The following is a 17,806-nucleotide window of genomic DNA, read 5'->3' on the forward strand; positions in this document are numbered from 1 at the left end:
CAACCCTTAACGTGCCCCTGGTAGACCCCCTTGAGATTTGGTCACACTGCAGACGAACAGCATAAAAAAAAGTCTTTAAAAATAGCTTTTGAAAATAGCAATTTGCAGTTTTTAAAGAGTAAAACGTCCATCTGCCGATTTATGCCATTTTATGAACATTTTTCTCTTTTGAAAATGAGCCCCTATGAGGCATATTTTCAAAGCACTTTGGGAGGCTAAGTTCCATAGGTTTCTATGGAACTTTGGGAGGCTAAGTGCTTTGAAAATGAGCCTCTATGTGTCCTTATGTTTCTAGGAGACATCTGTGATCTCATTATGATATTCACCTTCAAACAGCTCTCCCAAATGCTTTTCACTTATACGATACAGGGGGAGGGCCTTGTAATTTGGAATTTTCTTCCATTAGAGGTATGACAGCAGATTTCTTACAGAGATTTTAGGAAGGTGTTGAAAACATGGTTGTTTTGTCAGATGTTTAACGATCCGCGTTATAATTAAGTTAAATTAGGATGGAGCTCGATGAGTGAGCCTGTAGTATGGAGAAGAAAGGTAGGCAGAGTCGATGTAAGTTAGAAATTGTTTATTGCATATTGTACTTTGTATCACTATGCATGAGCAGCTAAATTAAGTTTTGATATCTGCTTTGAGCTGTTGCGGCTTAAATGGAATATAAATACTCAAATACAATGGCATGTATTTTGAAGGTGAGCATATATATATTGGCAGAGTCTGGGTGCAACATGGGCGGGGTGCATAATTGTGCATGTAAATTATAGAATGCTATAATTCAATATTTTAGCAATCTAGGTGCAAGCAGTTACACCAGTTCTATGGTTGGTGTAAATGGTCGTGCATGAATGTGCATGAAAGATTTGCATACAACTGAGGCAACGTGTGCAACTCAATCTCATGCTCAAAGACTATATCAACATCCTGCAGTGATGGACTCACAATTTTTCCTTTCCTCTGCACAATATGTTTGTTTATGTATTTGGAACTTTATAAGTTTTCTTCTTATATGAAAATTTAATACAATTTCTGGAGAAAAAAATAAGAAATATTATGGATATCCTGAAAACCTGATTGGCAAGGGGGTACTCCAGGACTGACTTGGGAAGCACTGCTTTATAGAATAGGCTCCAAATAGGTCCCTTTATAGAATTACTCTCCAAATGTTACCCTACAATATATGTAGCACCTCTGTCTGTGGAATCTCCAAATATTTTTTGTCAGAATGCATCTCAGTGACCTGTTGGCCTATTATGTCTTGATTGACCAGGCATAAGAAACAGAGGAGATGACAACCGACACTCCAAACCAATGGTGCTTGCAAAACTTTAATATTGTCTTCTAAACGACTCGACACAGGCTGTGTTTTGGTTGAATGGCCTGTATCAGGAGTCTACATAGACAGAAAAATATAAATACGTATGTAAAAAAATATGGTAATCATAAATATAAATACACAAAACCATTAAAAAGGCTGGGTAAAAATCTTTACAGACATATCAAGTATTGTTAGTATTGTGTAGAGATTAAGGGAAGAGAGTAAATGTGCTATGCACAACCTAAGGCACAGTGATATGGTAGAACAAGACTTCCATAACTAATTCATACGCAAGACAAACATTTTTACCTGAAAAAATTCTAGTCAACAATTGATATGGCATCTAATGTCCACAATGAACAAATTTAACATATCCTAAATCATGTGTTTATATTGTTAAATACATGTTGAACAAATGCCATGTATAAAAATCCAAAGGATCAAAGGAAAAGGGAAAAAGATAAAAGAAAAAAGTGAAAGAAGGAAAGATAGAAGAGAGAGGAGTGAAAGGAGAGGGGAAAGGGATGAGGGAAGGGGCAGACAAAGGAGGGGGAAGGGATGGAGAAGAAGGAGGAGAGTAAGGTGAAGGAGGAGAAAGAGGGGAGGGGAGATAAGGTAGGGGGAAGGAAGGAGATATAATCTACTTGGATTTCAGCAAAGCCTTTGTGATTTGGACATTTTGTTTTTTTGGACGTTTTGTGATTTGGATGTTTTTTGGGGGGGGGTCCATTTAAAAAAAAAAAAAAAAAAGCGTCCATGTGCAAAATGCACAAAATCAAGCCATTGGGATGTAGGAGGAACCAGCATTTTAGTAGACTGATCCCCCCTGACATCCGAAGACAGCGATAGGGCACCCTAGGGGGCACTGCAGTGGACTTCATAAACTGTTCCCAGGTACACATCTCGCCATTGCTCCCTTACCTTGTCTGCTGAACTCCCCAAATCCCACTACCCCCAACTGTACACCACTACCATAGCCCTTACGGGTGAAGGGGGCACCTTTATGTGGGTACAGTGGGTTTTTGGTGAGTTTTGGAGGGCTCACAGTTTCCTCCACAAGTGTAACAAGTAGGAGGAGGTAGGAGCCTGGGTCCACCTGTCTGCAGTGCAATGCACCACTACTAGACTACTCCAGGGACCTGCATGCTATTCTAATGGACCTGAGTATAACATCTGAGGTTGGCAAGTAATGTTTTTCATCACACTTTTTGGGGGTGGGAGGACATTAGTGACCACTGGGGGAAAAGGGGAGGTCACCCCTAATTCCCTCCAGTGGTCATCTGGTTATTTAGGCCACCTTTTTGTGCCTTATTCGTTATAAAAACAGGTCTAGCTCAAAACGTCTTAGTGTTAGTCCTGGACGTTTTTGTTTTGATCCATTGTGGCTGAAAAACATCTAAGTCTTATGAATGCCCAAGTCCCACCCTGACATGCTCCTGACACACCCCCTTGATATTTGGATGTATTTCTGACGGACTTCATAGAGAAACATGTAAAAATAGGTTTCAGAAATACCGATTTGGACATTTTTATGAGAAAAAAACATCCAAATGCTGCTTTATGCCACTTTTTAGACGCTTTTCTGTTTTGAAAATGGGCACGATAGGCTTAAAATTAATTTTAATAAATATATTTTGTTTTCATCAGAATTCAGATAAAAGAATCTTCTATTGATGCATCCTTGGCTGAAATAAGACAAATTGAAGAAAAGAACAGAAGATACAAAGAGAGAGTAAGTAAAAGATAAGGAAAGATGCATTCCTTGTGCACAAAGTATTGTGTTTGCTGTGTTAATCCACTTGCATATGTATTTGTATGAATTCTTCTATACTACAAATTACAGAGTACTAATTGTGGTGTACATTGAAATAAAATAATAATTTATGTTAACATAGAAACAAAATTTATGCAATAAAAATATGAACAAGGATTGGAAACAATTCTGTGATCATGACTTTTTCCACTAATATCAGTCTGACCCGCATAACTATTGCAAAACTTTCTGCCCTCTCCTGTCTCCCCGAAAGTCCTCATTCCTCCCTTCCCCCTCCCTCAGCCTGCACCATTCAGAACCCCCCCTCCCTGGTTTAGATACACCCCCTGGACCTACCTTAGCTCCCTGGTGCTCCTGGGTGGGGGTTGGGGCAATGTTCTTGAGGGGAGCGGAGTTCTGAATGGTGTGGGCTGGGGGGAGGGGTAAAGGAAGGAGGGGGCTTCCAGGGCTCCAGAAAGTTTTGCAGTAGTTATGCAGGTCCCAGCCAATATACAGTGCCGGCATCCGCATAGCTACCCGACCTATTTAGAACAGCTTTTGAGCTGTACCATCTTGACTGTGTTAGCTATACAGGTGCTGGCACTGAATATTGTCAGCATCCACATAACTGCCAGCTCCTGTCCAATCCTGCCCCTTGTACCGCCCCTGACTTGTCCAATTTTTTTATGGCCGGTCAGAGCTGATTTTTTTTAATGGCAGTCTGGAGCCTTTCCTGCCTGCTTAAATCGCTTTGAAATATTGGGTGGACTGTTATTTTTTTCCCTGCACGTGGTGGATTCTCAGCCCTTTTTGTTATGAAATGTTTGTTCAAGTTTGAGGATGGAGACCACTTGTGGACATTTTTCTTTGTGCTTCAGCAGTTTTTATTCTTTCCAGCTCAAGGGATTGTTAGAAATAAATTATGCTTTAAAGATAGAGAATATCTGTCTGGAGCAAAATGATGCTCCAGAAAATTTAACAGAATAGGAACAAATTTGATGTTAGGGGTGGAGGGGGGGGGGTGGGGAGGAAGGGAACCAGAGACACATTGAATTTGATAATAGGGCAGATATTTCTCTGGAGTTCCCAGTAATAAAATCCTCAAAATTGCTGACTGCATTTTTTTGGGAGAGGCAGTTGCAGCTTCTTTAGTTCAGTATGGAAGCATTAATACACTGAAACATTGCAGTTAGGAAGTTGCTCCTTTCAAACTGTTGCTCATTCCTCTCCCTTAACTGATTATTTATTTTGCTGTACCATCACTTATTGCCAGGCAAATCAGAATGGTTCACAGAGCAAACCGTACAATAAAACACAATTTAATTTAGAAAATCCATTAAATGATAGGAAAGAACAGACAATTCTTCCATACCAGAGAAAACAACACAAACAATCAATTTGCTTGACAGTCATACGTAATACTCATCACAAACCTTCTTGCAGTAATCTAGGAACCTGTGCGGTCTTCCTACTAAAATGCAGTAGCATTAGATGGCAAAAGCTATTTGATAGTAATACATTTTCAGTGCTGTACAGAAAAGAGTATGATTTTTCTAATCTGATTCGCTGTGGTAAAGAATTCCATAGTGCAGCAAAAAGCAGACGTACAGGTTGATTCCCATCTAGCCCTAGATGGTGGGGGTAAAATCAGTCTATTGTCAGTTAATGAATGAAGAGTTTGAGCAGGTTTGTAAGGAATAATCAGAGCTGCAAGATAAGATGGGGTAGCATATGAAGCTCAGGAGAAAAGTCTGCTGAGAGCGACAAACGCCAAAATCCCACGAAGAGAATATCAGAACAAAGACAGCGGAAGTAGGCCGATGACTCAAGGGACAACAGTCTGGTGACTAAAATCATTTTATTTTTAAAGACTCGATACAGATCTGTGTTATGATATAATTTCCTTTCCGCAAGGGCGGAACGCGCTGAGAGAGAAGGGAAGCGACGAGGTGGCAAGCCTACCTGCCAGCTGTTTTTTCTGCTGGTTCGCTGTGACTTCGGGTAAATGAAAGATTTCAAGGAAAGTCGGGGAGCTGAGGGAGGGCGGGGGAGAGAGGAGAATTGCTGGACATGGAGGGGAGGGCAGGGGAGAAAGGAGAATCGCTGGACATGGATTTGAGGGGAAGGCAGGGAAGAGAGAATTGCTGGACATGGATAGGAGGGGAGGGCAGAGGAGAGAGGAGACATGCTGAACATGGAGGGGAGGGGAGGGCAGGGAAGAGAGACTTGCTGGACATGGAGGGGAGGGCAGGGGAGAAAGGAGAATCGCTGGACATGGATGCGAGGGGAGGGCAGGGGAGAGAGGAGAATCACTAGGCATGGATGGGAGGGGAAGGCAAGGGAGAAGAGAATCGCTGGACATGGATGGCAGAGGAGGACAGGAGGCAGAGGAGAATCGCTAGACATGGATGAGAGGGGAGGTCAGGGGAGAGAGATTCGCTGGACATGGATGGCAGGGGAGGACGGGACAGAGGAGAATTGCTGGACATGGATGAGAGGGGAGGGCAGGGGAGAGAGGAGACATGCTGGACATGGATAGGAGGGGAGGGCAGGGGATAGAGAATTGATGGACATGGATGGGAGGGGAGGGCAGGGAAGAGGAGAATCGCTGGACATGGATGAGAGGGAAGGGCAGGGGAGAGAGGAGACATGCTGGACATGGATAGGAGGGGAGGGCAGGGGATAGAGAATTGATGGACATGGATGGGAGGGGAGGGCAGGGAAGAGGAGAATCGCTGGACATGGATGAGAGGGGAGGGCAGGGGAGAAAGGAATGCTGGACATGGAGGGGAGGGGAGGGAAGAGAGAATTGATGGACATGGATGGGAGGTGAGGGCAGGGGAGAGAGGAGAATCGCTGGACATGGATGGGAGGGTTGGGCAGGGAAGAGGAGAATCGCTGGACATGGATGAGAGGGGAGGGCAGGGGAGAAAGGAGACATGCTGGACATGGAGGGGAGGGAAGAGAGAATTGATGGACATGGATGGGAGGGAAGGGCAGGGGAGAGAGGAGAATTGCTGGACATGGATGGGAGTGGAGGGCAGGGGAGAGGAGAATCGCTGGACATGGATGGCAGGGGAGGACAGGGGGCAGAGGAGAATCACTGGACATGGATGAGAGGGGAGGGCAGGGGAGAGAGAAGACATGCTGGACATGGATGGGAGGGCAGAAAAGAGAATTGCTGGATATGGATGGGAGGGAAGGGGAGAGAGGAGAATCACTGGGCATGGAGGGCAGGGGAGAGAGGAGAATCGTTGGACATGGATGGCAGGGGAGGACAGGGGGCAGAGGAGAATCGTTGCACATGGATGAGAGGGGAGGGCAGGGGAGAGAGGAGACATACCGGACATGGATGGGAGGGGAGGTCAGTGAAGAGAGATTCACTGGACATGGATGGAAGGAGAGGGTAGGGGAGAGAGCAGAATCGTTGGACATGAATGAGAGGGGAGGGAAGGGGATAGAGGAGAATCGCTGGATATGAGAGGGGAGGGCAGGGGAGAGAGGAGAAATGCTGGACTTGGATGGAGGGGAGGGAAGACAGGAAGGAGATGCACAAGGATGGGAGGGGAGGGCAGGGGAGAGAGGAGAAATGTTGGAAATGGATGGAGAAGCGAGCAGGAGATAGAGGAGTATTGCTGGACATGGATGGATGGAGGAGTTGGCGGGGAGAGAGGAGAAATCCTGGACTTGGATGAAGGAGAGGGGAGAGAGAATTATTGCTTTATATGGATACAGGGGAGGGAAGAGAGAGGAGAAATGCTGGACATGGATGGAGGGGAGGAGAGAGGAGAAGTGCTGGACATGGATCGAGGGGAGGAAAGAAAAAAAGAAGATGTACATGGATGGAGATGAGAGAAAGGGAAGAGAGGAGAAAAACTGCACATGGATGGAGAAAATAGGCAAAAGCTGGATCCACGTTATACCTCCTCCAGTCAATTCCACAGAAGAGGACCCAGCTTTTACTTATGGATGTAGGGCAAGAAATGAAGAAGAAAGGAAGAAATTAAAGAAATAAATGGAAAGGAAGTCCTGGAAATGGTGTTAAGAGAACCGATAGAGAGCAACAGAATCAGAGATTGGGGCCAATATGGATAGAAAAACAAAGGTAGAAAAAATCATTTTATTTTCATTTTAGTGTTTGGAATATGTCCAATTTGAGAATTTACATCTGCTGTCTTATTTTGCACTGGGTATACTGGAGCTGTAACAGCTTACAGAAATTATTTATAATGAAAACAAATCACGTTATTTTTTTCTTCTATACTAGTATAATATTTTCAATGATGTCTGTTTATATGCACCATGGCTGGTAAAAGGGGTGTGGCTAACGTGGGTATGGCTATAATAGGGGTGGAGTCATATGTGGTGACCCCGCCCATAATGAGTACCGGCACCTTTTTTTCTACAAAAAAAGTACTGGTGGATAGTTTCAAGTTGATCTGAGTTACGACCTCGCTGTTACGAAGCACAGTTGGCCAATGTTTGTTGTTTTTGATGAGTCTGGATGCTAGGGATTCCCCACGTGTGAAAATAAATAAGCCTGCTTGTCCTTGGAAAAAGTGAAGTTACTTACCTGTAGCAGGTATTCTCCAAGGACAGCAGGCCTCATAGTCTCACAATCCCTCCCACCTCCCCTAGGAGTTGTCTCCTTTTATTTTATTTTTTCATGCTGTAGTATTTAACTGCGGTAACAGCACCCTCGCGTCACATGGGAAGGCACTCGCACATGCGCAGTGGAACATGCCTCGCACTCCACAGAGCTCTCTAAAAAGCTCCGGACCGGGCAACACGCCGCATTACCCACGTGAGAATATAAGGCCTGCTGTTCTCTAAGAATACCTGCTACAAGTAAGTATCTTTGCAAGTATCTTGCCGGAGGATATAGTAACAGCGGTTAGTGTATCTGGGTTTTTAAAAGGTTTGGAAAAATTCCTGGAGGAAAAGTCCATAGTCTGCTATTGAGGCAGACGTGGGAAGCAATTGCTTGCCCTGGGATTTGTAGTATAGATTGTTGCCACAATTGGGTTTCTGCCAGGTATTCTGACCTGGCTTGGCCACTGTTTAGAAAACAGGATACTGGGCTAGATGGACCATTGGTCTGACCCAGTTTTGGCTACTCTCATGTTCTTATGTAATTCCACTGTCTGGAAATAAGTCCATTCCTTCCCCTATAATAAAAGACTGTCCTTCTAATGGCTGGATGTTACAAGGCTAGTTAAAGCCCGCTGAGCATAATTTAAGTTGACAGGAGGCTCTCCTATCCGCTTAAATCACTTTGAATATTGACCCTGTAGATGCTGGCACCCACCCTGTGTGTATGGTAGCTACTATGTACTGTGTTCTAAGATGATCTCCCAGCTATTAGCTATGCAGGTTTGACCATGTACATTTCTTTAGCTATAGCATTCACCATTTCTTAGCCTTAGCCCCGTTTACTGCACTAAAGATATCCTCCAGATGTCAGCTACACAGACTTGAATGTGTGCAAGAAACCCTCAGTGTAATTAGCTTAAAACAATACTGTGTATACTGATTACTGTTTTTCATAAAGTGCTAATATGCAAAACTTTTTTGTTTGTTACTTAATTTGGGAATAGAATTAATTAAAACAATTTAACTTGTTGATCAACAATTATTTTTATCCAGAATGAGCGCCTAAAGGCAGAACAGCTGGGATATATCAAGAATATTCTGATTGAAACAAAGGAACAAGAGAGAGAACTGGCAAAAAAAGAAGTCGTAAATGGTGAACAAGTAGATGAAGCAATTAAAGAAAAATGGGAATTCATTAGAAACAATGAACAGATTTTAGAAGGTGATAGATCGTTTTACAAAAGTTATCTAAATAGCTTTCTCAGTTCTATTCGTGACCAGCATTATGTGGTTTTAGAGTGCAGTTCAAATAGACATATTGGTTTTGGTGAAAACTGGAGTACTGCATTAATAAGTTCTTAACATGCACAGTATTGGCAGATACAGATGATTTGGTCCATGCAGTCTGCTTATTTGTGCCTGTGTACAATTCTATCGCAGGTTAACTTAATCTGTGGTGTTTTTCAGTAAGATCATTTTGTGTCTGTCCTATGCATGCTTGATTTTTGCCACTGTACTGACTTCTGCCTATCACCTTCGTAGTGATAAACTATTTTTTTAAACATTTTTTTCTGTTACCTCTCTCCTATTCTGGTTCACATGGCATTCTGTTCGCAATGTTTCTTGGTCCCTGTAGCAACTTCTGCTCTGCAGAAATTTCCTAGGAGTAGATAGATTAATATTTGTTTATTTGTGTTCCATTCAAATATATGAAATCTAAACAATTATTCTGATAGACTGTTTAGAAAGAAGCAAATACAGGTCAGTTTGAAAAAAACAACCTGACATTAAATATTTTGTCTTTGCTATTTTTATCTGATCAGACCTGCGTTCTCAAGTAAATGATTTAGACAAGAAAGTTATGGAAAAACAGACTGAGAAGGAGTACTGGTTGGAGTACAAGAATGTTGGGAGTAAGGATCACGCTAAACAAATACAGCTTCTAGAGGCTGAAATCTGTAAGATTAAAGAGATCTTTAAGGAAATAAAAGGTAAGTTTCAGTTCTTACAATCTCAGTTGAACTTTTGAACAATTAATAGTTTTCTATCCCTTTCCCCACCATGATCAATGAGGCTATTTTGAGCACTTCTGTGTTGTGCTAGCTACAAGTACCTAGGTTTCACTTTGACATGTGGTTTATTTCATATCTACAGAACCATTCTTACACTATCCACACTTCCTTTTCCATATCTGCTCTGTTTTCTTTACCAGTGAGGGTGCCTCAGGGAACCATTTTGGCCCCTAAATATTTTTCTTTCTCCTCTGCCAACATTGGTTGATAATATTGGTCTCAACTGCTATATATTTACCTATGATATTTAAATTGTTCATTATACTAATGACCTTCACTCAGATCTTACTAGTTTTCAATTCCTCTCTTTACACCATTGCTTCTTAGCTTGCCCAGCTTGGCATGAAACTGAATCCCACAATATCTAGAGCACTGATGGCGAACCTTTCAGAGACCGAGTGCCCAAACAGCAACCCAAAATCTAATTACTCATCGCGAAGTGCCGGTACTCATTATGGGCGGGGTCACCACATATGACTCCACCCCATGATAGCCACACCCCCTTACACCAGCCTTGGCGCATATAAACAAACATCATTGAAAATATTATACTAGTATAGGAGAAAAAAATAACATGATTTTCTTTCATTATAAGTCATTTCTGTAAGTTATTACAGCTCCAGTATACCCAATGCAAAATAAGACAGCAGATGTAAATTCTCAAATTGGACATATTCCAAACACTAAAATGAAAATAAAATGATTTTTTTCTACCTTTGTTGTCTGGTGATTTTGTTTTTCTATCCATATTGGTCCTAGTCGCTGATTCTGCTGCTATCTGTTCTCTTAACTCTGTTTCCAGGGCTTCCTTTCCATTTATTTCTTTACTTTCCTCCTTTCTTCTTCATTTCTTGCCCTCCATCCATGACCAGCAACCCTCCTCTCCCCTCCAGCCACAAATGTCCAGCCACCCTCCTCTCCCCTCCAACCGCCCATGTCCAGCCACCCTCCCCTCCAGCCACCCTCCTCTCCCCCCTGCCCTCCCAGCATCAAGCCTCCCTCCCTCCCACCCAGCACCAGGCCATGCACCCACCCAGCACTCCCACCCAAGCACCAGGCCTCCCACCCAAGCACCCAGGCCTGCCTCCCTCCCACCCAGCACCAGGCCATCCACCCACCCAGCACTCCCACCCAAGCACCAGGACACCCACCCAAGCACCAGGCAGGCCTCTCTCCCACCCACCGAAGCACCAGGCAGGCCTCTCTCCCTCCCACCCAAGCACCAGGCCATGCACCCACCCAGCACTCCCACCCAAGCCTCCCTCCCTCCCTCCCACCCAAGCTCCAGGCCTCCCACCCACCCAAGCAGCAGCAGCAAGCAGGCAGGCCTCCCACCCACCCACCAGGCAGGCCAGCCACCCTCCCACCCAAGCACCAGGCCTGCTCCCTCCCTCCCACCCAGCGTGCACCAGGGCACCCTCCCACCCACCCGGCGTCAAGCATTCCTCCCTCCCTCCCTCCCACCCGGCACCAGCCCGCCATCCCTTCCTTCCTCCAAACCCCAAGAAATTTAAAAGTCTTCCCTTGTCCGAGTAGGCGGCGTCAGCATCAGCAGTAGCAGCGAAAAGTGTGCTGCTGGTTTGGCGCGTCTTCAGCCTTCGGTCTCTCAAGCTCTCTGGTCCCGCCCTAACAGGAAATGAGGGTGGGACCAGAGAGCTTGAGAGACGGAAGGCTGAAGACGCGACGAACCAGCAGCACGCTTTTTGCTGTTACTGCTGATGCTGACGCCGCCTACTCGGACAAGGGAAGACTTTTAAATTTCTTCGAGTTCGGAGGGAAGGATGGAGGCCGGGCGGGCTGGTGCCGGGTGGGAGGGAGGGAAGAATGCTTGATGCCGGGTGGGTGGGAGGGCTACGTTTCGGGTGAGGCGACCGGCGGCGCGCGTGCCAACAGAGAGGGCTCCACATGCCCTCTCTGGCACGTGTGCCATAGGTTCGCCATCACTGATCTAGAGCAATGTGGGTTGCACAACACCCTCTACTCACAGAGGTTCCATACTGTATCTTGAATACTCTTGTACCACTTTTAACATGCTTGACAATTCTTGGGTGTTAAATTGATTTTTTTTTTTACTTTCAACTCTCATATTTCGGCTGTTCTCAAATCCTCCTATTTTGCACTTTGGCAGTTGCACTCAGTATAACCATATTTGTCTGAGGACAAAGAGCCCAGTGCGAAAATGCTGCCTAGAGGATTTTTTGGTCCTCTTACTTCAATTTTTTTCTTCTGTTACAAGGTTATTCCTTCCCATACCTTTATAGTTTTCTTTATTTTTCAGCTCTGAGGCCTTTTAGGACCTAGGCACTGACCTGGTACCATCAACATTTTCCAGGTGAGCTTGCTCTTTTTTCCCTCACCATTGAGCTGTTTGATTTTGCTTTGGCCATTTTCCCTTCTATGTCCTCTAAGGTTCCCAGTGGCTTAAGCACTGAACCCGGTGCAATCAGACCATCTCTGGGGCTGACATCCATTCCTGGTGTATCCAGTGTTTGGGGCCAGACCATAACCATCTAAACTGTGTTCTTTGTTTGCATATGCAGAAAAGGACCCAGAAGTCCATAAAGGCTCAAAGAGAAGATTTTTGGAGTCAAATCTGAATTGCTGAGGTCAGAATTGGCCTCACAGTCTGCACCTGCATTGGAAGTGTCTGTCCCAATGGTTACCAGACCCACGTCTGACACTGGGAGTGGGCGTGCATTGAGTAGGTCTCCTTCCTCTGCACCAGTCACTGTGTAGGGCCTCTGTGATAAGTCAGCATTGAACTCAATGCCAAGGAGGTGTGTGGATTCGGCGTTGTCCTCGTCAGCAGCGAGGGATGTCGATGCTTGACATCGGGCAAAGGCCAAGAAACACAAGCATCGATCTTCGATGCATGGAGCTGGTAGCTCTGGGGCATCAAAGATTTTAGTACCTGAGAAGCATCAATGCCAAGAGGAGCACTCCCTCTCTATTGAAGAGGTGCCTTCGCGCTGGTCTCCAGATAGCTGGGACCCAATCTCCGCTATGTCACCGACAATTCTGTAGGCTGTCTCTGATCCAGGTCCTAGCCTTTACCAATGTTGGTCCTCAATGAATGGATTTGGACCATGCTACAGGAGCATTTGGCTGGGCTTCTTCAGGCGCAGAGTCCATCGGCATTGGGGGCACTTGTGTCAGCCATGACTGTACCTCTGCCTGCCTCACAGGGCCCTCAACCTGTGGCATGGTCACTGATGCTGGTGCCACATGGGGCATTGGCGTTGACACCTGCCCATGTGGGTACAGCCTCAACATCTGTGGAGAAAACTTTGCCAGAGTTTAGGGGCGAACCTGTATCTCGGCGCCATTCCAGGCATGGACATGGTTCCACTCATCTGAAGCAGGCGCGAACTCAGCCTTCCCATGCGTAGTATTTTGCTGATTCCAGTTCGGACCGTTCATGGGAGTCTGATGATGATTCACTGTACTTCTCAGAGGAGAAGTCTTATGTAATTCCATCAGAATCTAATTCCATCAGACCCATCTCCTCCTGAAGAGAGACTTAAATCTCTACTGGAGAGTCTCTCCTTCTCTGTTTTTGTTAAGGAGATGGTGGCTGCCTTCCCTGTTGTTAGAATGGAGGACGAACCTAGGGCTGAGATGTTCGAAGTTCTGGACTATAATTCTCCTCCTTACAGGATGCTACGTGATATTCAGGTGAAGAAAATTGACACCATGTATCAGATTCAAAATGCGCCTGGATTTGATAGGCCGCAGTTGCCTCATCACTCCTTGGTGGTTGAATCTGCGCTCAAGTGAGCCAGAAGTTCCAGAGACTTTGCCTCAGCTCCTCCAGGCAGGGAGGCCCAGACACTGGATTCTTTTGGGCTTAAGATGTACCAGGCTTCAATGCTCATCTCACGTATATGATCTTACCAGCTCTACATCATCGTTCAAATAGTCCCAGTTTATATTTACATATTACTTTTAGCTGATACATGGAATATCGCTGTTCTAATTTCACCACTACTCTTTTCCAGTCCAGGGCAGCGCTCTGTTTCCAATGTGCAGCAACCACTATTCTGACCACCGGTTCACCCAACTGTAACAATGCATCATCTCCTTCATCCAGCTCTGGCACAGCAAAGTTCAGTAGTGCAACTTCCATGGTAGGAGTTAACTTACGATGGAACATTTTGAGAGAACATCAAAAATACCTGGTTCCAAAAGGTTTGAAAGATAGCACACTCCCACCATATATGACAATACATCCCTTGTGCTCCACAACCTTGCCAGCACCTCCCTATACCTCATCCTTACATTTTCCACAATCAAAATAGGGTATAATATCAATATAAAAGAACTTTATATCCATTTCCAGCAATAAAAGCAGATATACGCAATTTCTGTGTTCTTCTCAATACCTCGAGTGGGGAGAGGTATAGAGAAGAACACAGAAGAGTCAGCAGGGATGTCCTCAGATTAGTTTCCCAGTCTTGCATATATTTTTACGCATATACACCCCCCCCCCCCCATTAAGGCTGTCATAAATGTGGGATATTGTCCACAGGTACTGTGGGCTGCAAGAGATTCTCAAAAATGTTTTTTCCAGGGTCCAAGTTGGTCAGTATACCTGAGGTTTGGAGATGGTGCTTTAGCTGTAAGTAGGGGAAAAAATCTTGAGCTAATAACCCATAACGATCTTGTAGCTCCCCAAAAGTTTGTACCCTCTTATGCACCCTATCATAGAACTGCCCCACAAACATCAAGCCTTCTCCTCCTATCTATTAAATAAAACCTATTCCCTTCCTGGACAGAACTTTAAATTATAGTGCAGGGAAGTTTACCAAGAATGCTTCCTATCTTCTAATAACTTTTCCCTGGTCCTCTTCCACACTCGCATTCTATAGTTCCTGTATGGCCACCGCCGCCCCCCCCCCCCCCCCCCCCCCCCCAGAAAATTCCCCCTAGGTTGCCAAGGGAGATGCAATATGACTTCCTCATCTGCCTGTTCTAATTATACCCATTGCTTTATTTCTTGCAACTGCCACACCAGAAGGCCCCCTCAATTTCTTTTTCAGTGTATACTGACAATATCATCATAGTCTGATGTGTCCATTTCGCTCTATTCAGTACTTGCTGAACATTGTCACATGTCTGCCTCCCCATTACAAATCTCAACTGATCCCAATGGACCAGCCTGAGTAGCCAACTCATCCTATCAGCCAAGATTCTTGTCAGAATCTTTGCCCAACAGAGAAATGGGCAGTAAGACCAGGCCTATGCCTAGTTCCACACTATACTGGATCCTTACCCTTTTTGGGTATAACACTAGCCCATGTTAATCACATATAGCAGGGCAATTTAGCACCACCTTCCAGAGAATTAAACTAATGCACCAGAGGATCTTGTAGCCAGTGTTGGAACTGCTTATACAACTTTACCTTAAAGTTGTCCAACCCCAGGGACTTCTCTGGTTTCATAGACAAAAGAGCCTGTACTGCCTCAGTCTTAGAGATTGGATGGTCCAACAGTACTCCATTCCCTGCAGCTGTTTTCCCCAACTGTAGCCCCTCTAGATACGTCTCAATTGCCCTCTCATCCACTGCTTCTTCCGAAGTGTATAAAGCTTTATAGTTCAACAATTTTTATTGATGACATATTTCAAAACAAGTATACAATTTCACTATATCGCATACAGAAGCATTGTATCACAAACATCGTCAGTATACAGCCATGCTGATTGTCATCCAAATTAATATTTTAGCCCCTCCCCACAACATCTTGTTCAGTGTATAAAGCTTTATAAAATTCAGCAAACCAAGCTCTAATCCATGCCTCCTTCCAGATATCTACCCCAGTTCCACCCTTAATCTTTGTAACGTTATTCATTGTATGCTGCTGTTCCAACCTGTCGGCTATCAATCTACTCATTTTGTTATTAAACTCAAAGTACTTCTATTTCAATGGTTCCAAATTATAGTGAATGGACTCCATTTACCTTTCTTATGCATCTCAGTCAATTGGGTTAAAATATTCCTATCCCCTGGGCTCCTCTTATGTTGTATCTCTAGTAGAAGAGCAAGTTGATGCAGCTCCTGTTCCTCCAACCTGCGTTTTCTTCCTCTGGGCTGCAATTGCGATTAGATGGCCTCATAGGAGCCAACTTTTCAAAATTATTGGGGGTGCTAAGCCCAATGGAAATGACCCCTCCCTGGACACATACAAGGAATTTTCTCAATATTGGGGGTGCTCAAGCACCCACAGCACCCACAGAGTCGGCTCCAATGGATGGCCTTGTATTGTTGCCTTAAGGCCGTCCCAAATTGCCTGCCTTATCACCCCTCCAGACTAGTCCAGAATCGTAGTACATATCAAAGCAGTGATCATTTGCAGCACTGATCAGGAACCTGTTACACATCATATTGCTAAGTGTGATATGCTGATGTCAGAAAAATTGTACACAGAAAGGCAAAATAAGGAAGCACATCTCATCCACTGGAAGCTGTGTAAACACTACAACACTGCTATCGCAGAAAACCATTGGGATCACAACTTAGAATTGTGGAGCATGAAGAATTTCTGATTATCTGGAACATTTCCTATTGCCACAGATTAAAAACTTGATGTAAGATGTGGTAAAGGAGAGAGGCACAAGAACAGAAATAATAGTAGAGGTGTCATTGCCAAATAACTATTGAATAGTACATCTGGAGAAAGAGAAGACCCTTAAGAATAAACAAATGCAATCAGAAACCAAGGAAATGTGGCAAAAAGATACTGAAATTGGGGTGCACCTGGCCTGATTAAACAGAGTTTCTAAGCACATCTTTATGTTTCCTGTCCATTTAACACTTTATGAACTCTAGAAGGAGGCTGTCTTTGGAATAATGAAGTTTGTGAACAAATAATAAAGTTTGTCTGCAACTGTTCCTTGCCAAATCCAAAGGCCACTACTCCATCCTCATCCTCCTTGACCTATCCGCCGCTTTTGACATTGATAATCACAACTTACTTCTCGCCACACTATCCTCATTTGGGTTCCAGGGCTCTGTCCTCTCCTGGTTCTCCTCTTATCTCTCCCACCGTACCTTCAGAGTACACTCTCATGGTTCTTCCTTCACCCCAATCCCGCTCTCTGTTGGAGTTCCTCAGGAATCTGTCCTTGGACCCCTTCTTTTTTCAATCTACACCTCTTCCCTGGGCTCACTAATCTCCTCTCATGGTTTCCAATATCATCTTTATGCTGATGACACCCAGCTTTATCTTTCCACACCAGACATCACTGCGGAAACCCAGGCCAAAGTATCGGCCTGCTTATCCGACATTACTGCCTGGATGTCCAACTGTCACTTGAAACTGAACATGGCCAAGACCGAGCTTATTGTCTTCCCTCCCAAACCCACTTCTCCTCTCCCTCCACTCTCTATCTCAGTTGATAACACCCTCATCGTCCCCGTCTCATCTGCCCGCAACCTCGGAGTCATCTTCGACTCCTCCCTCTCCTCTGTGCATATCCAGCAGATAGCCAAGACCTGTCGCTTCTTCCTCTATAACATTAGCAAAATTCGCCCTTTCCTCTCTGAGCACACCACCCGAACTCTAATCCACTCTCTCATTACCTCTTGCCTTGACTACTGCAACCTACTCCTCACCAGCCTCCCACTTTGCCATCTATCCCCCCTTCAGTCCATTCAGAACTCTGCCGCACGCCTTATCTTCTGCCTGGACCGATATACTCATATCACTCCTCAAGTCACTTAACTGGCTTCCGATCAGGTACCGCATACAGTTCAAGCTTCTCCTATTAACCTACAAATGCACTCGATCTGCAGCCCCTCCTTACCTCTCTACCCTCATCTCCCCTTACGTTCCTTCCCGTAACCTCCGCTCTCAAGACAGATCCCTACTTTCAGTACCCTTCATCACCACCGCCAACTCCAGGCTCCGCCCTTTCTGCCTCGCCTCACCCCATGCCTGGAATAAACTCCCTGAGCCCATATGCCAAGCCCCCTTCCTGCCCATCTTCAAATCCTTACTGAAAGCCCACCTCTTCAATGTCGCCTTCGGCACCTAACCACCATACTTCTATTCAGGGAATCT

General features: G+C 44.9%; 1 protein-coding gene across 1 annotated transcript in view; it reads left to right on the forward strand.

Moving 5' to 3' along the window:
* CCDC83 (coiled-coil domain containing 83) overlaps positions 1 to 17,806 on the forward strand; it is a 75,587-nt gene that overhangs the window by 15,923 nt on the left and 41,858 nt on the right. Inside the window, exons 3-5 of the mRNA XM_030199758.1 lie at positions 2,975 to 3,059; positions 8,727 to 8,895; positions 9,497 to 9,664. Coding sequence (XP_030055618.1) covers positions 2,975 to 3,059; positions 8,727 to 8,895; positions 9,497 to 9,664 — 422 coding nt within the window. The remainder of the gene's footprint in view (positions 1 to 2,974; positions 3,060 to 8,726; positions 8,896 to 9,496; positions 9,665 to 17,806) is intronic.

This window comes from Microcaecilia unicolor, chromosome 4, assembly GCF_901765095.1.
Source record: "Microcaecilia unicolor chromosome 4, aMicUni1.1, whole genome shotgun sequence".
NCBI classification, from domain to species: Eukaryota; Metazoa; Chordata; class Amphibia; order Gymnophiona; family Siphonopidae; genus Microcaecilia; species Microcaecilia unicolor.